At 39.2% G+C, this 26,112-nt stretch overlaps 2 protein-coding genes across 6 annotated transcripts in view; both read left to right on the top strand.

Moving 5' to 3' along the window:
• rbms3 (RNA binding motif, single stranded interacting protein) overlaps positions 1-26,112 on the top strand; it is a 333,346-nt gene that overhangs the window by 49,925 nt on the left and 257,309 nt on the right. The window lies entirely within an intron of this gene.
• On the top strand, positions 17,216-26,048 carry LOC103472760 (calpain-1 catalytic subunit-like). The gene is made up of 5 exons (XM_008422592.2): positions 17,216-17,241; positions 17,626-18,111; positions 18,181-18,755; positions 18,846-19,113; positions 25,982-26,048. The coding sequence occupies exons 1-5, from the start codon at positions 17,216-17,218 to the stop codon at positions 26,046-26,048; spliced, it is 1,422 nt and encodes a 473-aa protein (XP_008420814.2).

Genomic DNA, 26,112 nt, shown 5'->3' with positions numbered 1-26,112 from the left:
ATCCATTCTAAATGAGTCTGTCTGCTGCAAATGCTCTCAGTAAATGATGTGAGGTATTTTACAGGGAAAAGACTCCTAAGAGGGCTCACCCCCTTCTACAAAGTTTTTGTGTTCATTCGTGCAATTATTATTTTTGTTTCAATATATATTGCAATATAGCCCTCATGCCTCTCAGGTGAAATTTGTCTCTTTAAACCAGGATGAAGTTTAATGCAAATCACCGACCATAAACAGACTAGCACAACTTTGGTTTAGAGGGCATTGCAAAGGTATTCTATAACTTGAATATTTCTGTTTTTTATCATATTACAACTAAGGTCAGTTTTATTGAAAATGTTGAATCAATAAAAAGTAGCTTATATTTGTGCTTTGGATGGGGAGGGACATAGTTTTTACAAATAAAAATTAAAAAGTAATTTATTTTGTATTGTCAAGCTTATTTGTACATCACAATTCAGTAACAAGGCTGTTCAGAGAGCTTTACATTATAAAAGCATAACATAATTAACAAAAACAAAAAAATGACAGCCTAAAGGGAAGTAGTGAAAAGTTATAAACCAGACAATAATGATCTATTTTTCAGTTTTTAATCAAAGACAACTCTAAGCAAATGGGTTTTTAATTTTGATTTATAGAAACTCCGTGTTTATGCAGTTTTGCAGTTTTCTGGAGGTTTGTTCCAGAGTAGAATATCATAAAAAACTGAATGCTGCTTCTTTATGTTTGATTTTTGTCTCTGGGAATGCAGAGCAAATTTGAACCGGAAGACCTGAGAGGTGTGGAAGGTTGGTGCAACAAACCCAGGTCCTTAATGTGTTTTGGTGCAAAGCCTTTCATCGATTTATAAACCAATAAGAATATTTTAGTTTATTCTGTGACCTACAGGGAGCCAATGTAAGGAATGTAGAAGTGGGGTGATGTGCTCCATTTTCTTAGTTTTAGTGAGGATGCAAGCAGCAGCAGATGTCAGTAAAAATGATGCTAGAGTACTCGGTGCAACTAAAGACAAGTGAATGGATGAGTTTCTCAAGAGCTTGTAGGAACATTAAGCTTTTAATTCCAAAAATGTTCTTTAGGTGAAGGAGACCAACTTTGTAGATTTTGTTCCTAACCACAAGTTTCTAGCTGCAATAGTTCAAGCTGTGTGCCGACTGTTGAGCGTTCCTCTTTAGGTCCAAAGATAACGAGATCCAAGCATTTTATCCAGCCTTTATTACTCTTATGCTCCCAAATAAAATCCATTGCAAACAACTGTCACCTGTTCAGTAAAGTCTTCCCAGTTTTCAGTTCAGTCTTTGCCTAAATACGTTTTGTTGAGACCTTTGTTAGAGAACATTAATGAACAAACATAGGGTTTCCCACAGTGTATTATGAGCATGGTGTACCACCTGGCTTCACTTGAAAGACAATAAAACTTGCAGCTGTATATGCAGATTAACGTAAAGTACTGACAGAGGGGGAGCTGAATACAAATGCACACCACACTTTTTAGATTTTTATCTTGTATGCATGTATGCTTTTCCTTTTGTGGAAAAATTTAGATCTATCTCTTTTGGTATAAAATCCCAATATATTACATTGAACTCTGTGGTGATGTGACAAAATGCGGATAAGTTGAACCCATTCTGCACCGTCTCGCTGGTGCGTTTGAAATACGAAAGCAATGGAATGTATGTATACGTTTCTGTTAATTAGGTCAAGGATGTTTATAGTCTTCACACAGTGTGGCCATGACTATTAATTTCTCGGTTCTGCAAAGAGGCACAACAGGAGACCTATTATACAAAGAAAGTTTGCCAATTAATTTAAGCTGGATAAAGGATCCAGCTGCACACAACGTGTAGCAGAAAAATGCATTTAACAAATTAAGATGGGATGGAAACGAGAATGCATAGGCAGCATGTGTCCATTTGAAGCATGTTTTATTCAGTACCAAGATTAGCATAATTAAGTTTCTTCTCAGATCCTTTTCTTTCTGATGTTGACAGTCATTAATGGGATAACAACAAGCAGGAAGAACACAGAAATCCTGGTATGAGAGCTTAATAGCAAGGCAATTCTTCGCTATTACGTCCATAGCGCAGACTTGTAAGATTCTGTGCAAAATGATTTGAGGTTTGTTCAGATAAATCTTTTGTAATCATTAGAAAGTGAGAGAGAGAGCATGTGTTTTCCCACTTTGCACCTCTAATCTAGGTCACAATTGGATGGTTCATCCTTGCGAAGGAAGTAAATCCACACAACGATCTTAGAAAGCCTTATCCTGCTGTTTACAACTGTGCCAGGTCGATATCCATGGGAGGCTTTCAAATAAACAAACCATAAATGCCCGGGCTCATACTGGCCTCGAGATTATGGCCGTAACAATGATTAATTTTAACAACCTGAACTAATTGTCTCTGAAACTTTAGTTAACGGCAAAAATGATCTAGCCTTGGGTGCTTTTCTCTTTTATAATGAAGAATAACGAGCACTGGAATTACATCTGGCTGTGTTTTTTTTGTGTTTTCTCTCTCTCTCTGTCAGAGATTTGTAGAGAGCAATGGGGGCCAGCAGGATGTAAGTCCAGGAATCAAGAGATGGAGTGTGTGTGCACTGCTGTCTGTCTGGTAGGAAGCAAGCGAGGAAGGAAGGAATAGAGACTTGTTTGGCTTGGAATCCAACCTGAACCTTTTGATAAATGTGATACAGTTACCCTTTTGCCTGTGTGTTTTCTATAAGACTTTTTTTCTTTACGATGCCCTGTTTGCAACCGCTCTCCTTTTAGGAGACATCGCCATGAAGTCCCATCGTTTTTGTGTTTATTATGACAGATAAAATGATTGTCCTCTTCTCACTCTCTCACCTCAAAACTCCTTATTCTTATCTTTTTTTTCCATTTTACTGCCCTCATGCTCTTACTGCTATTTCTTTCCCTTTTCCCCTGTGCCTGTGTGCATAAAAGTTCATAACACCAGTACGGCTGCAGAAAGCAACTTGGCCTCCAGCGGTTTCTGTGATTCGCCTTCAATCTTAGAAGTGTGCAGTAACTCTACCTGGGGCTGGAGATGAGACCTCTCCACAAGCGGCAGAGCTTTAACGTCCTGCGTTATCGACACCATCTCTGCCAGAGACGGAGAGGGGAAGGACCTGTCTGATGTCTTTAGCTGTATTCAGTCAGACAAATATGCACATCGGGTGTGTGGATTTTATGCGGAGGTGGAAACCTTTAATACACATAGACCAGGTATGCGGTATATTCCATCGTCATAACGGCTTTCCACTGAGAAGAAATCCTATCGGTCTCAAAATGCTTTTTTCCCCCGGTTTTCATGCTCTACAGTAGAAAATAAAACGCTCTATTCCTCCCACTCAGTTTCTATACTTTCTGCTCTTTTTCTAACACCTGAAGGAGAAATGCGCACCATTGGTATGGTCAGCGTAGACCTTCAGGGGCATTTGTATTATTATCACATTCCTCCTTCACTATGGTGCGAAAAGGACCTGACCTTTAGCATAAACACTCAAACCCACACAGTATTCGACACAGTGCAAAGCTTATTCATATCCTCTGCTGGGAGTCTGTGGACACCTTGGGAGAGTCAACAGATGAATGAGAACCTGTTTAAGCCATTAGGTCAAATGTGAGACTGTTTAGATGGAGAAGCCACAGGAACATAATCCAGTCCCGTGCTTTGAGTACATGTGTCGTCATAAACATCATTTCCAAAGGCATTTAGGTTTCACAAAAGTGAAAGTTACTGGCTTTTCTGTTTGTTTCTGCATTTTAGGGTGGAGAGGTTAAGATGCCACTTTAATTCACAAACTTCAAACTAATTACAATTTATGAGATGCTATGGTCTGCTGGTTTCTTAATGTTTGAGGGAGGAAGCTTTCCATATATGTAAACAACAACTTCTCTTACATCAAGGCACCTATTTTCATTTGCTTAAAAGGCAAAATAACAACGGTAACGCAAAATATCCATTCTTTTATATCATGTACTGACTTGGGTGCCTTTCATAATGAATCGAGATGACATTGTGATACACAGCATCTCAAAAAACATTCAAATGTTGGATTTCTATGACATTGTTGGTACTATTGTTTTTATCTGTGCTCAGCGTGTCATCAAACTACTATCTATATTTAAAAATATGCAATATATCCTAGAATATTTCCTTTGATATGCTCAATTTCCTTGTAAATATGAGGTTTCTGCATCTTCAATACCAGTTTCAGCCTTACTCTAAAAGAGAAGTGTCCATATTTTGAATAGTTGTTTTAGTAGCATGGCAGGATGGTGGACTTGCTGGTGCAGAACACACTTTCCATATCTAGGTGGGTGCAGAAAACATCGTGCATAGAGAACTCAAAATCTTGGCTGCTTTTTTTGTGTGTGCATGCTTGTTGTTGACCACAATAAAATCTAACATGAGCAGATTTAGTGATGAGGCTGGGGAATGTGGAGAACAGTGGAGGGATCCTTTCCGTGATAGCCAAGCAGTGGAAAGACCCAATGCATCGCCAAGCCTCGGTCCTGACATTAATGTAACAAATATGGCATCTTGGAACCTGGTAGCTGCTGTATGAAGGATAAGATTACAGCTTTACATGAGAAAAAGTTCTGTTTTTAATTTTTTTTTAATAATAAGTTATTATTTCATTGATGAGAATCCACTACTGCTACCAGGCTTTTCCTGAAAGCGCCCAGGAACTAAATAAGCTTCCATCACGATAACGAGCAAGAATCATACCAAAGTAATAAATATGCACTATAACATCCACAGTTCATTTCTTGAACAACACTTTCACCTTGATCCACCTTCTTTGAGCGATAGAAACCTGGTCAGGTTCTTTCTTTTAAATAGCATGAAGTACCTGGTTAAGCAGCCATGTGTGCCTTCCAAACATGTACTGGCTGAAACCAATAACAAAAGCAAGTGGAAGAGCCAAACAAAACCGGTATCTTAATCATTTGAGCTGAAACTCAAACGTCTGCTAGCTCTGATTTACTCTGTAAACTTGCTGAATTCAAACAGAAAATTTCCATTTTAAAACCTCAAAACTCATTATTTAAAGCTTGGAGTTTTGTCAAATGTTGTCCCCATTTTCTTTTGTTCCTATTTTCTCAGAAACTGGTGGGTTTTCTGTTACTTTTTTCACATCGACCTCTGGTGACTTGTTTTTGGTTTTGCTTGGAGCATATATGCGATTACTGGAGAACTAATTATTAAATGCCGGCGTTTAGTTATTTTGTTCATATATTTAGTATGAAACATCCAATCAAATACTGCTACACATTTATATGCATATGGACATTATGCAGCTTGAGATTATTATGCAGTTCTGACAAAAATATCCTTATGTAACGTCATCTCAGGAATTTTTTTTTTGTTTCTTTTTTACTGAAGAGTAAAACAAAAATAGGTCAAAGTAATGAAAATTATTGTGAAATATAAAAAACCAAGTTTTGCAAGTATAACGTTGTGAACTGACATCCATCCAAAATTTTATCCTTACTCTTTCTCTTGTGGATGCAAGCCTGCAGTGAAGAGTTTGGGCCACTGGATTTGGCCAGTAGTCTTGTAGAACCCTCTGGGAGGAAATGGAAAATTAAGACTGCTGATTAATCCAATCAGGCTGTTCACAGGCATCCAACGCAGATATGCTGAAGCACTAAGCAGTGCTGCTCAAGGGCTTAATTACAGTGGGTGCTTGTGTATTGTTTATTTTCAGGCATTAGTAAAGCCCGTGTGTCCTGATAATGGAAGTGACTGGGAACAGGAGTTGTTTGGCCCTGCCTTCGTGTTGCTAGGTCTGATATTGCTTGTCAACAACGTTGTTTCCTAACCCTCCAGTGACATCCCTATCGATGTCAGTAATTGTAGACGGTTCTGCAGCAGCCGGCAAACCCTTCGGCCAGAGTGCTCATGTTTGACTGCAGCCTGACGAGGCCCTCCACGTTGAAGAGCCTTCAGTGTCGTTAATTTCTTCCTCTAACTAGAGAAAATCCAACCTCAAATACTCCAGTTGGTGCCCATTCTTGTGTTGTGCAGTTCTTGAGTGCTCTCTTTACTGAGATGGTTAGACACTTGAATTTCCACATCGATGGGTAAATGGAAAGATGAATGAATGGAGAAAGGGGGCAGATGGAAGGATCAATTGGGTGGAAAAATGGATGATGATGGACGAATCAATCGGCGTATAGATTAATTGATGGATAGGTGAAGGGAGTAGTGGATAGAGCAATAGGGTGAATGAATTGAATTTATGAAATGCATTCCTTAAAATAATAATTGGACATTTGAAGGTACAAAATATCCCCCCTTTCAGTGTAAACAATAATTTAGGGCTAAAAATATTTCCCAGTTTGGGAGTTTTGATATTGTAACTGAATTTTAATTGAAACACAGCAATTAAAATTTTGTAATGTAAAATAAAATAACTTTTATTATGAGCCTCCTGTAAATCTTACTTGCAGAGACAATACCCAACCAGCTGAACCCTCCTTAAAAGGGAATAAGTGAAGCTTAGGAATTCCTTCCATGGGTAAGGCAGGAATTCAATCAGTCAGACTGCAGGGCCTGGAAACCGGGCTTCCGACACAGATATGCTTCACCACTTTTCAATTTGTGCATGGCCTGCCTTCAGCTTCTAGCCTGTAGCTCATCATTAATGAAAGTCACATTAAGCACCCCTGTCGTCTTTAGTTGTCCTGCTCAACCAGTAGGAGGCTTCATAACTAAATGGGAGGTTAATGTGTTCCACTTTATCCATTATAGCTCTTCTTCTTCTTCTCTTAAATTGTGTTTATTTCCTTCTCCTTCTGTTGGGCTATAATGTAACCCACCCAGTGGAAAAATTGTGGGAATTCTATGATTTTAAAGAAAAACAAATTTTTTTAAAATTTATTCACATACATTGTGAATAAATTTTATACAGTACTGAACTTTCCCTTTGCGGTACAGTTAAGGCCGCTTCTAGTCTGCTAATCTGGATAGGGAGTAGTGATTTCTTTATGAAATGCTGCTGTTATTGCTCATATTGAAACTGTTTAAGGTTTTTGTAGAGGGCATATGTGACATGCACAGTGTAAAGTTGTATGAAAAGTGTTTTTTGCATCCTGCATGTCAGCATGTCTTGCATCGGGGGAAAAAAAACAACAAAAAAAACGTTTTATATTATAGCCAAAACCTTTATTATATTATTTTGGGTGTTTTACATGAGACCAAAATAAAATGGTATCAAATTATAAAGGAAAATGATCTGTGATTCTAAAATCTAAAACGTATTAAACGTTAAATATCCCCCATAACTCTACCCCCTTCTAGGAAGGCTTTAGATGTGTGTTAGAGAACATTAATGAGTCAACAGCATGATGAAAATCAGGAGTGCACCGTTTCATCAACCATCCAAAAATAGAGTATCACATCTGCATCCTACCAAGTCATGACTGCCCACTTAATCTGAGAGGATGGGCAAAACTAACTTTAATTAGAAAGCAGCCATGTGGTCTGTGGTGACTCTGGAGGAGCTGCAGAGGAAAAAAAAATCTTTTGGCTGGATTATTAGCAATTATTAGCAATGCTTTTCTTCAGCAAGCACAGCTGGCGATAAGAATTAAATAAAATTTAAAAAAAAAATCTTGACTGAACAAGATCTCTCTGATTCCAATTCACTGTACAAGATTAATCAAAAAGTAAAGTAAAAACAAGCATGTAAAAAGTATTTTTAATTTTCGAGGGTTAATCGTTACATTATCCAGACCATGTACAATTTGTTCACAATGCGAAAAATTTATGTGTCATACTACGTCTTTGTAAATCTTTATAAATCTCCTAAAATTGGAAAATGTCCAAAGTTCCCCTGCAAAACCATTTACAAGGCTGAGCTTCTTCTTATCTTTTTTTTCCTCATGTTTTTCTATGTCAGGTCTTCCAGAGTTCTGTGCATACAGCCAGAGCTTCAATGAAACCGTTTACATGAAACTAAATTCATGTGTTCACATTTGGAAATCTAACCTAAACCCAATTGAGAACCTGCGGTGAGACTTCAAAATGGATGTCCGTTCACAGACCCCCTCAATTCAATCCCACTAAGCTTTGCAAAAAAAAAAAAGGAAGTAAATGCAGCCTCTATAGGTGCTCCAAAAGACTTGCAGCTGTGCAAAAAGGTTGTTTTACAAAGTTTAGAGGAAGGCCATCTGACCACAAATGGGCACCATGTTTTTCCATATTTCTTTGGAAAAAAGTGGAAACTTATGTATTCTCTCATAGTACAATTATGCATGACATGTAGTTGGTATGTCACAAAAAATAAATTTGTGGCCATAATGTGACACAATGTCAAAAAGTTTAGGATGCAAATTAATAGTATTCATAATACATGTCATAAAAAGTACTTGCTTGATGTATTTTTTTTTTATGTCATTCCACGTTGACTTCAGTTAGACAAAACTGACAGCAAGGGTCTTGTTTTTGGATCTTGCTTTTGGCTCTTTTTGTTCCCAGCATATTCTTTCTTGCCTTTGCTGTCGTTAACTTGTCATCTTAGCCTGCAATTTCATATCCATACTCAAAGTGTCAAAAGAAATCAAACTCATTTATCTCTCTGATGGGCAGGGTTCAAGAGAGGGGATCCGGGCATGCTCTAATGCATGACACTGGTGTCATGATTACAATTTTGACTAACAGAGCATCGAGGGAAAAGATTTATAGCCGCAAGTACACTAAATGCACAGAAACGAGAATGGCCCATGCATGTTTCTGCTCTGTATTTGTGTAATTCCAGCATACATGAGGACTACAGATTGAGAGCCTATGTAAAACGGGGTGTGGAGCAGATAGAAACTGTGATCCTCCATCTGCAGTTGCTGCAAGCCCTCTCTCAGCCCCAGAGGACAGCATGCTGCAGTAAGAGGATTTGTGTTGTGCAATGCAGCTAAATGCATCTTACCAGTGAAAAAGTTTGACCACCGACCATAAACCAAAACCTTAAATGATAGTTTCCTTAGATCCTAATAACTGAAGGAAGATTTGTGGTGTGGTTTCGGAGGCAGTTGCTATTTTTTTTAACTGACAGAAGTAGAAATTGATCGCCCTGACGGGCATAAATCATGAAGTTTCTCAAGCTGACTCGGTAGCTTTAGAAACTCTGTAGTCCTGGGTGTACCCTCCCTTCTTTTTCCTGATTTACTGTTAGTTTATCTATTTGCTGAATGTTTGTAAGCACTTCAGTGTTTGACAAATTTTGCTGAATTGTAAAGAAAGCAATATTCATTAGTTGACATTCTATTTTCTTTTCTACTCTGTGCCAGTGCACCTAGAATAAAATATCCCTTAGGCCATAACTACAGCTAAAATTAGCATCAGAATTAAAAGTGCAATTTTTGCAGTTGGTTAATAAAATTTAAACCAGTTGTATCCCAGAAATATATTTGTACCCTGTCTAGGGTTTGTTCTTTAAATTTCAAAATCAGTAATCCAGTTTTAAACCAGTTTGAGACGCTAATGATGTGCTCAGCTGTTTATAAAGGCATGTTTTCACATGATCACCAGACACAGGGCAATATTTGACTACAGATGAATACCAGTAAGCAGAAAATGATTACTTTGCAGCACGTAACTGCCAGGCATTCACAACTGCTTTCGCCTAATTAACTTAATTACCAAAAACCCAAATATTCAAGTGGTATTTGCAAGGTTCACACGTATGTATGGGGTATGTGTGTACTTTTTACAACTTTTAGTGACTTTTTGGAGTTGATGGTTGATGGTTTGGGATGGAGTTTGTAGTTAGAGATCCAAGTTCTTAGTTTTCTATGAGCCTGTTTAACAGGCGCCTTTTTTGGAAATTACAAAAACCAAAAAAAAATAAGCTGTTGTAATGGCTTATTCTTGTTTTTGTTTATTTTCACTTTTTGCTGCAACTCTCGGGACCTAACATTTGTCTTGAGCAATCATGCCTGGACTCCCATAAATACTGGTATGAAGGAACTCGATGCATTACGGTTTGCAGACGGCAAAGAGACGGCCTTCGAAAGTGGTCTGACATGCTTGTATCTGTGGTTCAGAGGCAGCCCACTCCGGCTTGGCGCGATGGACCAAACACTGCTTGTTTTGATGCCAAACATGTACTGTCTAATTAATATTTTTCGTTAAAGTGGGAGAAGATGTAAGGGGTTATGTTGTGTGGACACAATCACGAGTCTGATGAGACAATAGAACCACACAATCTGCAAGAAACAGAAACTTTCACTGGAAATGAGTTTGACTAATTGCCTGCATTACTGACTAAACCCCAACACCGATCATACAGTGACTGCATCAAGATGTAGTGTTTAATCACACTGATTAATATCTTTGATTACTTTATTTGCAGTTTAAATTTACAAAAAGAAAAGCAATGGGAGAATCATACTATGATACTCAAAGTAGTTTTTTTTATTTTGTAAAAAAAAAAAAAGCATAAATCAGAGATAAAAAAAAAGACGACAATGGAAGAAAAAGGACACATTTATCTGACAGGTGGTGGTGCACTGATGTCACAGTGCAGTGCTTTTAAAACAGTGGCAGTATAGCTGTCTGGTTTTCTCAGGGGGCTGAGAACTACAGTTCTGACATGTCCCTGTGTCAGCGGTCTAGAGAGTAGCTGGAATGTGGTCATGACTCTACATGTGTATCCTGTTATGCTCTGCTGGGGTGCAGAGTGGCGGGATTCCTCTGTTTTTTTGTTTTTTTTTTTCTTTTTCATCACACCCCCTTTTGCCCTTTCCATCGTTTGTTGGATGAGTGAGATAGAGAGATAGTGGTGCTAAAGATTTTAGTGTGAGTTAAGAGACATTATACAATCATTAAGCATTCAGTGCCTTGCTTGTGATGTGCAAGTTGTTCGTTTAACAATGTATACTGATTAAAAAGAAGTGTAAACACTGAACTGAAGTGGTTTGCTCTTATAACTGATGAAAGTACTGAATCTCTCCTCAGTAGACTACATGCTATAAAAGCTACAAAATTTGAGTTGATCCTTAACATTTGATGTTTCATGTTCTTAAGCATTGCAGGGAAAAGTGTCGCCCAAAGCTTGAGCTACTGTGAAGAAAAAAGGTAATCTATGAGTGTTCACTTTACAAAAAAAACCCAAACTAAAAATGCATGATTTTTAAAAGCTTAATCCAGTTCTTTTACAAGGGAAATGTATAACTTATGATATTATTGTTTTTGGCAATAAGGCAAACAAGTACATTGTTTAATCACTCTTATTTCAATACTGCATCCCTACACCCTCAGCGTTTTAGCAAGTCATATTGCAGAATCCTCCCCGATATGGGAAAACACGCTCTTCTCAAAACTGTAGACTTTTCTTTTGAGCAGAGAGAGAGAGGAGTTTATTGAATTTAAAGAAAAATGATAACATCTCATGGAGACACTGTGCAGAGAAAATAGACTTTTATCAAGAAGTGTTGTTATTGGAAGATGGCCGCATTCACAGACTCGGTTGCAGCTTTTTCGTCTCTTTCCTTATTTCTTTATTTCCAGGCACAATGGGACCAGATGAAACCAACAGAACAACAAAATAAAAGTTTCAAGCATAAATGGGGGGGGTAAAAAAAAAAAAAGCAGTAACTGTAATGGAGTTTTCAACCTCGAGTCTTTCATATGTCGGCATTTTGATCTGTGTCTGAGGTTTCTGCTCTGTGCTCTAAGAGAAACTGACAGACACCCTTCACTTCATATTCCCTTTATATTCTTAAAAATGATCTTTTCAAGAGCAGTTTTGGACCTTTTCATGTAGGATCCACAGAAATGAGTGTTTTGCCTTCGCCCCACACTTCAGACTCTTGGTACAGTTCATGATGCTTGACAGATGTGTACGTTTGAAGCTGGTATCGGCTTTCTTCGAGGTGGAAGTGTGGAATAAGCAACAAGGAATAACTGTGGCAAGTCTGCCTTAAAGGGATCTGAATATAAAGCCAACATCTACACCATACCAAAAGTCATATAAATGTAACCCGCAATTAGTCAATTAATCAAGACTTTTATTTTTGCGAGCCCACTTCCTGTCTTCCCCCAAACTCTTCAACTTATTTAAAGCCCCGCCTCCAGCGCAGTTTGAACAACATCACCTGTCCCACTGTGATTGTGGCTGGTTGTTGGCGTCTTGCTGATAATTTCATCCTGGAAATTCACCCAAGTCTCTGCAACTATTGAACTGTTGGTGGTTGTTACCTGGGCCGTCACCGGGATTATCACAGCTGATCGCAGTCTAATACGGCCCACTCTCTGCTCAAAGGTAACATGATTGTTGGTTTTGTGCAAGATTTCTTTTCCAATTTTGTTACTTTTGTAATGAAATTGATTTAAAATGGGATGTAGCTAAATTTAAATTGATATTGCGCAGTATATTTATTTAATTGATTTTCTTTTCCTCACACTGCTTGAGTATTTTGAGTTTATTTATTTTCTCTTGATATTTTGAAAGTGAACTTTGATTTCAACTTTAATCTTAAATTGATTAGTTTGAAATATGATATTCTTTTTGTTTATTTTTAAGTATGGTTAATTTAACCTGACTAAATGTTTAATTATTAGATATTTAATAATTGCATTTGAATTTGATATTTATTGCATTTGTGTGTTTGCACGTACTTATTGTTTGATGAAACACTTAATGTTTTTTTTTTGGCCTTTTAGGTCGTTTTTTTTTCATAAGATCCTCAGATCCTCTTTGAAAACGATGGCGAGCTAAGAAAAGGACAAGAACTCTGATCTTTGAATTGATTTATTTGGAATTAAGTTGTCCTTCATTGTGTATTTGTAATTGTTTTTTTGTTTTTTTTTCCCCGCAAATCACCAATACATAACCACCAAAACTAAAACATTGCTTGTGCCTTCATTCACACCTCAGGCTCCTTCAAGAACCATCTTCTGATGCTGCTTTTGTAGCCGCAGTTAGCTTTATAGCCCATAACTGTTACATAAATCTTTGTTTTCTCACCTTTTTACATTAAATCAGATGTTTTCCTTTACAGTGCTGCTAGGATTTCTAATGTATCGTTTTGATAAATGGTAGAACAATTAGAGATAACATACATTTGGTAGCTTTTCCTTTAAACAATCTGACCTGGGTCAAACATTTTGGGCATCCTTCTACAAGCTTATTACAGTACAATGTGTGAACAGCACCAATACTGTAACTCCCGCAGCAAAATATCACCACAGTATGATGCAGCCACTACGTCACAGTTGGGATTTCAGGATTTCACTATTTGCCCATTTTTCCTCCTAATGTAATGTGATTACAATGGCCAAGGCCTTTAATTTTATTTTTATCAGACTGCCATTTTCAAGAATAAAAGCATCTTGGTTTTGGTGTTTTCGCTGATCAGAGGAAAATCTTATTTTTGTAACACTTTTAAGGGCCGTTTGAACTAGAAATCATCCAACTCCATTTACCCACCAATTTCCCCAGCTTGCTATAAAACTAGCTTTACAGCAAAGGCATGATTACTAATCATAATCACAATATCTATGAACTAAAAGTGATCAGGTCCTGGATTGAAAAAAGAGAATAACAGAAAATTAGAAGAAAAGTAAAACGTATTTGAAATAAACTTGCTGGAGATTACTTTGAGAATCTTCAAGAATGTCTGGGTGATATCAGGAAAACTCTAAAGAATGCAGGGATGATTCAGGACTCTTGTACTTTACTGTATATGAAAGTTTTCCTGCACAATGGTTCAATCTCACCTCTTCTTATCGAGTAATCCTGGGCGGCTATTTCTGTGTCGTGTAGGTGTTGTAATGGTGCAGCGCTCCACTTAGGATTTAGTGTGCTGGACTCAGAGGCCTCTAGCAGTCAGAGGCATCCATCATACCTGAAGTTTATAGAATGATGAAAGAAAGGAGTGTGTGGGGCAGTCATAAAGGGACAAAAAGACGGAGAGACAAAAAGGAGACAGTGATAAAACAAGGCATCCAGACAAGGCGATCGAGGCATCGAGGTGGGTGTATAAAAGCGTACATATGAAGAATCCTGAAATGTCAGGGTGAAAGCATTTGCCTGGAGGTGAGATTCACTTGGATGTAACCCTGCTGCCCTATTGGATGAGCAGGTGTTATCACAGTTTAGCGACAGTCATTACCGACCTGTCTGCATTATACTGTTATGTTGATGAATTGCTGCATATTACACTTTGCAGTGCTGCGATTTACTTTCCTATTTCCTTTAAATCAGTTTGACTATCTATTATCTGACTGCAAATTAAGATCAGGCAGTATTAAGTTAATGGTGATGTAAACAATCACTTCATAGCATTTCTAGAAAGTTTATCAGAAGGAGTGTTTTTTAATGGCAAGAGGGGTAATTTGAAACTTTTGTTCTTATTGCACCAATTTGCAATAAGAATATCTTCATAAGACCTTTATAAATAATTAATATTATTGGATATTAACTGAGCAAATATTTAACAAATCATTTGATAGCATTTATGAACAATTCTGCACACACTGATAAGTCAGTTTTACAAGGCATGGCTTTCTGACCTTTCCATTTTAATGTTTATATCCTCTTAAAATGGTTCATTAACTAGTTATATTCGTTTTTATGAAGGCAGCTTTGTGTTGGTACACAATGTACTTCCTGTATTTGTATGCAAAAAACGACAGTAAATAAAAAAAAATAGAAAAACTTAGTTATTGAAGGGAACGTTTGTGACTTTTGCAATGGTAACTTCACAACTCACCATTACCAATATTGGCACTGATCAGAATTTTGTGTTTGATTTGAAAGGTTGATTTGTTGGCTGAAAATGTGACCATGAATCAGTGAAACTTTCTCTGCTGTGAAGCACGATGTACATTTTACCTGTGGAAGCAAATTAAGGAATATGGGACATTTTTAGGTTTTGATCTAAAGTAAAAACCTGGGGGTCCACCTGGTGAAAGAAGAAGTAGAACTGATTTAGATGCTTGTTCGTCCCAGCATTTCTTCTGGTGGAAATGTTAAACATGCACTTTCAATCCCTTCCCAGCCAGAAACGACTTTTTCGTAATGCACATCTAATTAAAACGGATCCCACACTTTGCCAAAAGAATTCTGTTTAGACAATCGGCATCAACATTAAAACGGGTTTATTTAGCTTATTTATGATATCGATTTCTTGTCTGATGTTGCAGTGGTGAACTTTAGATCCTAGATTACAAGGAGAGAGTCAAAATAAACTGTTTAGGAACATTGATTTGTCCTGGAAACGGTGTGGATCGGAACAAGTCTCTTCCTGATTTCTTGACATTTTTACAATTTCTACATCCAAAGAGGGAATATTTAGCACTGCAGCAAATGGATTAGGTGGTAATAAAGACACCAAAATGAAATGTGGCTCATATTGATTGAAGCTTTAGATTTAATCCAGGCATCAGATTTTTTTTTTTTGGTTTGGGGTAGATGGCTGTTCAGACCTTCCTTTCATGCTGAGGTACCCCTGTGTAAATGTTAGCTTGCCTTCTCTAGTAGTCTGATTGTATGCCTCTTCTTGTTCGTCCAAGCATAAAGGAAACCAGGGTAAAAAGACTGTGTATTTTCAGCGCCTTTTTTTCCTGAAAGAGGTGTTACTCTTTAGCAAAGCCTAACAATAGTGTCTGTTAGTCCGATCAACTCTCATTTCCTGTCATTTGCTTTCCACAGGAGGTAAAATGCGCATTTACGGCTCTGCATCCGTTTCACAGCAGCAGTTGGCTCAAAGTTAATCAGAGTGTAATCATGTAAATCCAAAGAAAATATTTGCGGAGACGGATAGCAAACAAGAATATTGTGAAGTTTATTTAAGCCTCCATGTGCTGAATGGTTATGTTTTGACCTGGTAAGGATTCTCAGAGGTCAGATACGGATGGAGAAAAATAAATGTCAGTCTGGGATTGTTTGTATTTTTTCTCTCCGATTGCTCCTTCTAGACCGCTGCTTTTTATGTGGCTCCTTCAGCCTCTCATCAGTCTGTATTTGGTCTGAAAACAAGATTCTTAAAGAAGCAAATATAGTCAGCTGGAAAATATAACCATTATTTTTTTTCCCCTATTAAACCTAAATACAGAAAAAAAGACTATTGGAAGATTATCCATTTAAGGATAGAATATCTGCACTAAGTTTCAGTTTGACTACTTTAATAATACCACATTGAAGTCAGTGCAAAACACATACTTGCATATTCTGTATGTGTTTAAATATCCAGCTACCACTCCATGTATAATGTCACCCTCTGACCTAGTTGCCTTAGTTACTGTCCATTTCCCATCGCCTTTGACTGTCAGCTTGAATCACAGAAGTGTTTTCTTAGAGCAACATTAAAAGAGATGGAGAGAAAGTTGGAGTGAGGCAAGCAGAGGTAATACGAGAGGATGAGAGGTATTTGCCCAAGTGCAAGTGGTCACAGAGGCCCATGGAGGGGTAATCTCTCCCTTGCTTATCTTCTTCTAGCTCTTTAACTGAGAATAATCTGAATCCAGACTAATATCCAACGAGATCTGCATATGCTCGGCCAGGGCTAAGGTTGCGCTTGAGGCTCGACTATGGAAAAGATTACATGTTCAAGGTCTGAACATGTAAGTCGGTTTGTTTGGTGACCAATGGATCCTGAATGGTTTCGCTAGGAGTTGATCCGAATATTCAGGTTTGGTGTCAAGAAGAACAAATGGGGCTTCAGTAAGAGCAAATGACTGATTCAGACAACATATTCTGAACAGTTTTCAGAAATTTCTTAATAAAATATACAAAAAAAGAAAGTCAAACTGTGGAACACATAAGAACATTTTTATTTCTACCCACATATTGGGTTGTTAATGTCCATATTTCTGTATTTGCTTTGTGTACTGCAGTGAAATGTTGTGGCATGACTCCATTAATTAATATCTACCAGCAGGGTTGGTTGGTTAATTTATTAGGTTAATTAATTAGGTTAGTTAAAGGGCATTTGGAAAGTATTCACAGCGCTTCATTTTTTTATATATATATATTTGGTAAAAAATAGAAAACTAACACATACACATAACTCGGCTTTTGCTTAATACTTTGTTGAAGCTCAAAATCGAGCCGTTTCTGTAGGCGTCTGCATTAAAACAAAGTAAAACACATTACTTGGACCTGCCATATTTTAGGGACTTGGGTTTTTCTGTCGATGTCTGCTAATTAAATCTTTGAATTCATTCAGCAACTTCAATTGGCGTTGTGTTAAAATAGAAACATGGGGAGGCTAGGAGGAGGATCAAGGTTTTTTGTGATGCTCAGAGTTATAGCAGGAACACCAGGACGCCAGGGCATTTCAGCTTAGATTCCTGTTCTGCTAAATCATTTTTGTTTTTTTGTCTTGCTCCATGGCTGTGAGGCACAATGTCTGCAGGCTGATCCGATTATCAGAGAGCAGTGTTGTTTAATGCTCAGAGAAAAGAGAAAACACACCGTCATAAGATGATTTATCAGAGGAGGAAGCTTAAATCCTGTAATTTAAGGTACATTTTGTTGTCTAACTTTACAAGAAATATTAACACAAAAGACAGTCAAATGAAAGCCTTCGGAAGTTTATTTTATACTTAAAATAAATACATTATTTTAAGTTTGTGTTTAAACTTCTGTTCAATCTTACTGATTGAACAGTAAGTACCAGAACCAGGACTTCTGGGCCCTGAGGGAGGAGTGCCTGCAGAACGGAACCGTCTTCCTGGACCCGCTCTTTCCGGCAGAACCTGGCTCGCTGGGCTTCAAGGAGCTGGGTCCGCTCAGCGCCAAGACCCGGGGCGTGGAGTGGCGCCGGCCCACGGAGCTGGCGGCGCAGCCGCGGTTCATTGTGGGCGGAGCCACTAGGACCGACATCTGCCAGGGGGCGCTGGGCGACTGCTGGCTCCTGGCTGCTATCGGCTCTCTGACTCTCAACCAGCAGCTCCTTCACCAGGTGGTCCCTGGTGGCCAGGACTTCAGCCACCTGTACGCCGGCATCTTCCACTTCCAGTTCTGGCAGTTTGGCCAGTGGGTGGACGTGGTGATTGACGACCGGCTGCCAGTTAAAGACGGAGAGCTGCTGTTCGTCCACTCAGCTGAGGGAAGCGAGTTCTGGAGCGCCCTGCTGGAGAAGGCCTACGCCAAGTAAGGACCGGAGCCATGGACACAGGTGGACAGGTGGACATCTGCTCATCTGTCCATCCATCCTCTCAGGCTGAATGGTTCGTACGAGGCCTTGTCCGGCGGCAGCACCACTGAAGGTTTTGAGGACTTCACTGGCGGCGTGGCGGAGATGTACGAGCTGAAAACGGCTCCCAGAGATCTGTACCGGATCATGGGCAAAGCTCTGGAGAGGGGATCTCTGCTGGGATGCTCCATAGACATCACCAGCGCCTTTGACATGGAGGCCATTACCTTCAAGAAGCTGGTGAAGGGCCACGCCTACTCGGTGACCGGGGTCAGACAGCTGGAGTACCGCGGGCGGCAGGAGCGTCTGATCCGGATCAGGAACCCCTGGGGTCAGGTGGAGTGGACCGGAGCCTGGAGCGACAGCTCCTCGGAGTGGAACGCCATCGACTCTGCAGAAAAGGATGAGATGCTGTGTAAGATGGAGGATGGAGAGTTCTGGATGTCCTTCCAGGAGTTCCTGAATCAGTTCTCACGTCTGGAGATTTGCAACCTGACTCCAGATGCACTGAGTCAGGATGCCACCAGCTTCTGGACCACCGTGACGTACGAGGGCAGCTGGAGGAAAGGTAGCACAGCTGGAGGCTGCAGGAACCACCCCAGTGAGGATAAAGGGTCTAGAACCTTCAGCCGCACCACAGGCATGAACCCGTCTCTGATCAGACTCCATTTCCCATGATGCCTCCCTGCAGACACCTTCTGGATCAACCCTCAGTACAAGATCACTCTTCTAGAGGAGGACGATGACCCTGAGGATGACGAGGCCGCCTGCAGCTTCCTGGTGTCTCTGATGCAGAAGGACCGCCGCCAGTTCCGCCGCCACGGCCAGGACATGCACACCATCGGCTTCGCCATCTACCAGATTCCCAAGGAGGTCCGAGGTTCTGCAGGTGTCCACATGAAGAAGGACTTCTTCCTGCGCCGCTCCTCCTGCGCTCGCTCCGACAGCTTCATCAACCTGCCACAAGAGAAAAAAAAAAATCTTAAAGGGGTAGTATTAGGTGTTTTCCAGCCACATAATGCCGTTTAATAGCACAATCAAGTTACTGTTAGCTTCCGTTGCTAGAAAAATGCTGTATTAAATATGACTTAAAAGAAATTTGACTTTGCAACTTAATGTGAAGTTTTATTAATACTTTATGAAACTCTTGCTCTTTCTGACACTCTGCCTTCAGGAAGTCATCACAACATCACTCCACTATTAACCCTTAAATAGCGTTTTTACCAGCGTTTCACTGAGAAGTAGCCATGTACAGTTCCATCAAGTGTTTGCTAACTGCTGCTGACTAGTCTGAAGGAGCTGCTTTTTGGAGGCGGGGCTTCTGGAAATAAAATAGAATGCAAGATTTTTTATTTTTATTTTACTATATTATTTAACAGTGGGAAAGTTTCATTCCGACTTGATCAGTGATCATATTATGTGATTTTCCCAAGGTAAGATTTCTGAATTCAAAAATGTGATACTTTCAAAAGACTCCTTCAGGAGCTTCTATCTGCCATTGCTAATGCATTTGTGACACCAGGCCAGATTTATTTTTATTATTTTTAAATCTACAGTGTATCCCCTATGCAGAGGTGCACTGCGGTATACAGAGAGCCATTCTATGACAGCCCTAACTATGCATGTGTCACCAGAGGGAGAGGAGAGATGGGAGAAAATCACTTAAACACAGACAAATGGACTCGGGAGAGCTGCCATGCTCTGGTTCTCCTCAGCGTGTTAATAGAGTCACAATGTGCTGTGGGTGAAGCATTATTCAACCTTTTCACTTATAACTGGCACTGATAACTTTCCGAATTTCAATTTTTACATGCACATTGAGCCAAATAGCAGTGTTATAAGAGATGCGTCACCTACAGGTTTTGTGGCCAGTTCTCATGAGTTCTTTCTGTGCACTTTTGATTTTAATTCTAGACATAATTTAAAATATTTTGTAATTTCTAGATAAGGTCCATGTTTTTTCAGCGTTCATAATATTATGCTATTGAGCTTTCTCTCTGTGTGTGCTAATAATATCCATCAGAGCATTGGGCAGCATTATTTGTCTGAACAAAACCCATGTATGTTTTTTTTTACCTTGCATATCTGAAAATATTATTATTACCCAGTGTCACTGCAAATGTTTCCTTGTGTTTAGATTTTTTTTTTTGTGTAAAATCTATGAATCTATTCTTGTTGCTAATTGTGTTCAAGGTTGTAGGGGGTGGTCGTCGACCCTGGACAGTCGATCACAGGGTTCAACATGAATAACGGAGACCGCCCCACACACACACACACACGCTCACACACCTAGAGGATTTTAATTAGCTGAAGATGCAATTATTTCCACTATAGATGGAAACCAGACCAAACAAACATGCACAGGGTGAATACATTTTAACAAGCACCCAAGATTTGAACCTGGGATTCCCATGCTAAATGCTGTGGGCATTTGTTTTTCACCCAAGTATTAAAGATGTTATTCTACCACAAACATCATCCATGATTTTGAAGAGATTCACTAGATGGTTTTTGTTTATAAAACTTAAGTATTGCATCAAAAAAAAAAAAAACAGAAGTTGGTGAAGAAAATCTTGATCAGTTCTCATGATTGAATTGGTCACATAGAGTGCACACATAAGAGATTGTTTTTGTTTTTTTGAGCATCATGTGCGTAAAGCATTCTGTCATTTTCATGTGTAACAACAACAACAAAAAAAACGCTGATCATTTCAAGTTGGTTTTGCCAAACTATACATACAGTGCTGGAAAACCTCTGCCTGTCTGTGTAAGTGTTGCAGAATATGATTTTTATTAGGTTACTGTGTATCCTTCGAGGGCATGGGCTGCCAGTAAGAGGGGACAGACTGAAAATGGAGTTACTGTCATAAGCAATACATAAATGCACACTGGAGCACAGACACGCATGCATCTGTTTGCCTAATATGTAAAACATTCCCCCTTAAAGCAAAAAATAGCAAGTGTAACCATATCCTTTTATAAGCCAGAGATATATGGAGCGACTACAGCTATCTGATGAGGTGTTGAAAGTCTGTGACATAAATTTCAGTCTGGGGACCAATCATGCATTCTGGTAGAGGAATGTTGAGACCGTCAGATCTCAGTGTAGTGTAAAAGCATCACCCTGCCCCGTGATTTAAAGGCTGAATATAAACCATGCAGCCTTAAACCAGTTTCACCAATGACCCCCCCCCCTCCTTTTTTTTTCTGTGCAACTTGGGCATATGAAACATTTTTTATAATTTAGTGCCGCCTTGGGATAGAGTCTTCAACAAAATACCTCTGCATACAGTGTGTGCATTAGTTTGAAATGCCTCCTCTTTGGCTGAATGATCCCCATTTATAAGGCCACTGGAGGTTGTTGCATGACTAGAGGCAGCACTTAAACTCTATGAACTGGTGAATAGTTGCGTTAAAAAGCGTATTTGACCATGCAGCTTAATGTACCATACTCAAGGCTATCCTTCCCCTCTGGCTTTTACAGTAGCAGTGTCTGAATGTGCGAATGCCTTTGCAGCTCTCAATAACCTGATTCAGTGGGATCGAGCTTAAAATGATGATGTGTCCTTCCTTCCCACACAGTTCTCAAATTTGACCCTATGACTGAGCCTTTGATTGTGTTAAAAGCAGAAAAAATGTTCACCTTCTCGTTTTTTGTCTTTAGGCTGATATTTCCTATTTTAAACCGGCTCCTCACACATTGTTGTTGTTTTTCTCACATTTTATGTTTTTTTTATTTTTTTATTATGCCACTGGGACTCCTTTCTAACCATAGATTCTATGTGGTAAATTGATTTGCGCTGCTTTATGGGAAGCAGACTTGTCCTGTGTTATATTAACATGAACCCTAAACCTGTCGTTATATATTTTACTTATTATGCAGCGCTAGCCAGGGGCGGATCTACTGGGGTGACATGGGGTGGCAGTTGCCACCCCAAATGAGAACCTTGCCACCCCTGTTGCCACCCCAGCTGGCGACTATGAATTCAATAGTTATGGGAAATTGGGTATTAAGCGCATGAATCTTTTTTTCCGACATTGAATGCAACACAATGTAACCTGACACCTACTGCTAAGTAGCGGGAAGTGCGAGAGAAGGACAGAACGCGAGGCAGCAGCATTGATATGAATGGATATAAATTACTGGATTGGACAATACATGACTTATTGTGCGCCACACATGCGCCATTGCTGTCCATTGAGTCAACATTATGGGTGGTCAGGAAAATACCACAGTCACTCAAAGAATCTGAAAAATGGACGCAATATTTAGCGGTTAATTCAACCCTATGAATTGGATAACAAGGGGTACAGATTTAACAGGGGAAGAAAAAGTTTTAACTTAAATCATTGAACAAGTGAGCAGTGGGTCAGTTATGCTAGCTTAACTGTTATTAGCCTGCCACTGACTTTGATAATCTTAGCATGTGCTGCGCAGTTTGGTGTGTTTTGCTTCCGTTAGCACTAAAACAGGTCAACCAGCACACCAAGTCATCAGTAGAGCAGCTGTTTAAATCAGCTAATCAACCGCCGCTGTGCTCAGGCGAAAACTTATTAATAATGACAATATAGACATCAAACCTGACAGCATAATGTAACAGACTGGATGTTCTGTTTTGGTGTTTTTGCTACTTTTTTGTGTGGGAAATGTTTGTTTTTTGGTGTTGATTCCCCTGATCGGTAATCTCTGCTCGATTGAGCTGTTGCCTGTCGGTTGCCATGGCAACGGGTCCGTGTAAAGCCGACAAACAGAGCGAGAAAAGGCGGAATAGATGTGGTGTTTGGTTCTTCACCTGTTTATCAGCTTTATTGTACCTTTATTGCGGCGCACTATCTGCAGCCGCTGCAATTCCTAAAAGTTAAACAAGCGACAAAAACTGAGCTAATCATCAAACTACGGCTCCTACAGCATATTTAAAATGAAACGATTGACCAATATAAGATAAATTTGCCCTTCTTGCATCTTGACAGAACTAACTGAAGCAAAACTGTTTATAGATTTGTATCACGGAGAATTTATGGTAACACTTTATTTGAAGGGGTGTGCATAAGACTGACATGACACTGTCATAAACATGACATAACATCTGTCATGAACATGAAGTCTTTATGAATGTTTATGACAGTTGTCATGAAGTGTCATTCCATAAATAATGACACTTTTAATGCAAAGTTGCATTAAAAGTCCATTATATACTGGCATATGCTGCCACCCCTGAAAAAAATCCATGCCCCCCTCTTGACACCACATAAATATGTTTCTAGATCCGCCACTGGCGTTAGCCCTTACATTTTTCTCTATGGATCATAAGTGATGAAGAATATGGGCCTGGAAAGCTTTTGTAAGCACAACTGCGAGTTTGTTTTACTGCCTTAGCTTTTCTTTAAATCATGTGTGGGGTAACCTTTGACCTCAGTGAAAATCTTAACAAAGGTTACCATCAACTGTACATCACTAGTTAGAAGTAGATGGTGATATACAGCTGTACTTAATTCAAAGTTCTTTGTGTTTGCTCTGCATGTAATGTACACTTGTAGTTCTAGATCACGTGCAGTTGTTGGATGTTCAAATATGTAATTTGACTCCATTGTTTGAGTAAATCCAAATAAGAAAAAAAATCATTTTAAAGTAATCTATTACAACTATACTTTTACTTAGTATGCTGGAATTTCTGCAGTTGAATCAAATACTAAAAATGACACTATTTACACAAGAAAAGTGTAGTTTTCACCACTAAAGTGATTCTTAAATTCTTATTAGTTGAAAGTGTCAGCTGAAGGATGGTGTATTGATCAGATCAGGTCTTGGCCGTTTCTAAGAGCTGATTTTTGGATGCTGTAGATAGTTTAGCACTTTTCACACTTCTCGGATCTCACATTACTCACATAGGAAGACATTATCAATCAGGACCCCATCCTGATCAGTGCATTACTCAAAATCAGAGTCACTAACTATACTCTCCTTCTGATTGCTGTTGCTGGTGAATGTCTATATGAATTTATTTTTTAATTTTATTGCCAGTTTACTAAGCCTTTAAGTTTTGGGTTTAGCAAACTGGGTAAAACCCAGTAAATTTTTTAACAATCACAGGATGGTTTGTGTATGGGGGTCTTGTAAAAGTGACAGTAATTATGCCTACAATTATTCATAACTGACAAATTTGGCTTTAACATATTTTAGTTTTACCAACTTTTTTTCCTACGACAAGAAAAAACATCTACCATATTTTCCGCACTATAAGGCGCACCTTCAATGAATGGCCTATTTTAAAACTTTTTTCATATATAAGGCGCATAGAATAGACGCTTCAGTTTGGGTTGCCATTTTGTTCCATACTCTATTATTACACATCCACATTTGTAAAGAAGTGGTCCCCGAGTGCTTTATATAGTAGGCTGACCCAGTCATTGTTTCACTCAGTGTTTGTGTTGTGATATTGTGCCCAACTGCTTTCTGGGTAACACAGACCAACCAACACGCTGCCGCCGCGGTCTCTGCGCCCCCGCCCCTCCCCCCTCCCGGCTTTAACTGTATTATCAAACTTTATTAACAAACCAGCGTTCTGACAACTATCCCAACATGACCCACGCGCACTTCTTCTTCTACGGGGAAAATGAAGTCGGCGGCTGCTTACTGTAGTTGCTAGACCTGCTGTGGCTCAATATTGGTCCATATATAAGGCGCACCGAATTGTAAGGCGCACTGTCGGCTTTTGAGAAAATTGAAGGTTTTTAGGTGCGCCTTGGTGCGGAAAATACGGTAAATTTCAAAATCAAAGTATTTTTGGTTTAAATATAGTTTGAGACATATCGTCAAACTTGCTGACTTTAGGCTAAATTTGAAAGGTATTAAAATAATTATTTTTAAAATTCACCTTTTTTTTTCTTGTGGTTTTGCATAACAATAAGAGAGACTATATTGCACAGCATTCTGACTTTCTCTGCCATGTGACATACTCTGTCACACAGCTGTTGGAAGGAGCTCTGGAGTAGAAACCTAAAACACAAGTCATTCAATTATGGGATGTTTACGTTGTTGGGGTTTTAAATGCAGCCCCATTCAATTGATTTGCAGTTTGAGCCATTCGATGTCTCTAAAACCCACAAAGTAGATTTAAAAGTTGCCCTCTGTGTCTTTAATTCATCTTTGTGATGAATACAAGAACGAGGAAGCTTTAAGTTCTTTTGTTTGCAAGCTGTTTTTTTAATAGAATATTAACTGCAGCATCTACCACTTAACATGAATTAAAGTGATATCTGTTCATATGAAGCAAAAATATTCAATAGAGTGCTTTCATTTGTTTTCACTTTACCAAAAATAATAGCTTAATGCAGTAATACATGCTGTTGTGAAATGTATTGAGAGTAAACAAATACCGTTTTTGCAAATGCTAAGGTGTGTGCACAAGGTTTTGTTAAAATACCTTTAATCAGTGTGTGCATGTGTGTCCCGTATTTTTTTTTCCGTGCTCCAGTGGACATGACAGCCACGGTAAGCCCATCTCACAGCAATTTAAGTCAGAGTGTCAGCAGCTTCAGCCCCGTGTTTCCTGAACCCTGTTGATGCCTAGCACATAATGGCACACTGAGAAGCCTGTTGCCTGCCCACAATCCAAGCATTTTATCAAACCAATCAGCATTTTTGCAGAAAGAACACATCTCAACCGTGACAGAAGGGGGTTTCACAACATCTGGTGCTCCCGGAGAGAACCAAGGAGGGAGGGAGCAAAAGAGAGCTCGCGTGAAAAGAACGTGTGAGAACAATCTTGCTGGTCTGGCATGGAGATTTCAGATCAAAACAACATCCTGCTTTCTCTCCTAACACAGGTCACCAAGAGTGCACGTAGCTGTCAGCGCTTGCCTGTTGCAGAACCAGGCGTGCTCGCAGTCGTGATGGTGATTTTTCTCGATGTGAATATTAATTGCTGCTCTCCCTCTTGGTTTCTCTTCTGCATGCT

The sequence above is a fragment of the Poecilia reticulata genome, linkage group LG11 (genome assembly GCF_000633615.1).
Source record: "Poecilia reticulata strain Guanapo linkage group LG11, Guppy_female_1.0+MT, whole genome shotgun sequence".
Classification (NCBI taxonomy): Eukaryota; Metazoa; Chordata; class Actinopteri; order Cyprinodontiformes; family Poeciliidae; genus Poecilia; species Poecilia reticulata.
This window is presented reverse-complemented; position numbering and strand designations above follow the sequence as displayed.

Bases quoted from the DNA above. Each gene is read 5' to 3' on its own strand.
- LOC103472760 (XM_008422592.2), top strand. From the start codon at position 17,216: ATGGGGAGGCTAGGAGGAGGATCAAG. The intron at 17,242-17,625 runs GTTTTTTGTGAT...CTGATTGAACAG, and splicing joins AGGCTAGGAGGAGGATCAAG to TAAGTACCAGAACCAGGACT. The intron at 19,114-25,981 runs GCCACAAGAGAA...CTCCTAACACAG, and splicing joins TCCGACAGCTTCATCAACCT to GTCACCAAGAGTGCACGTAG.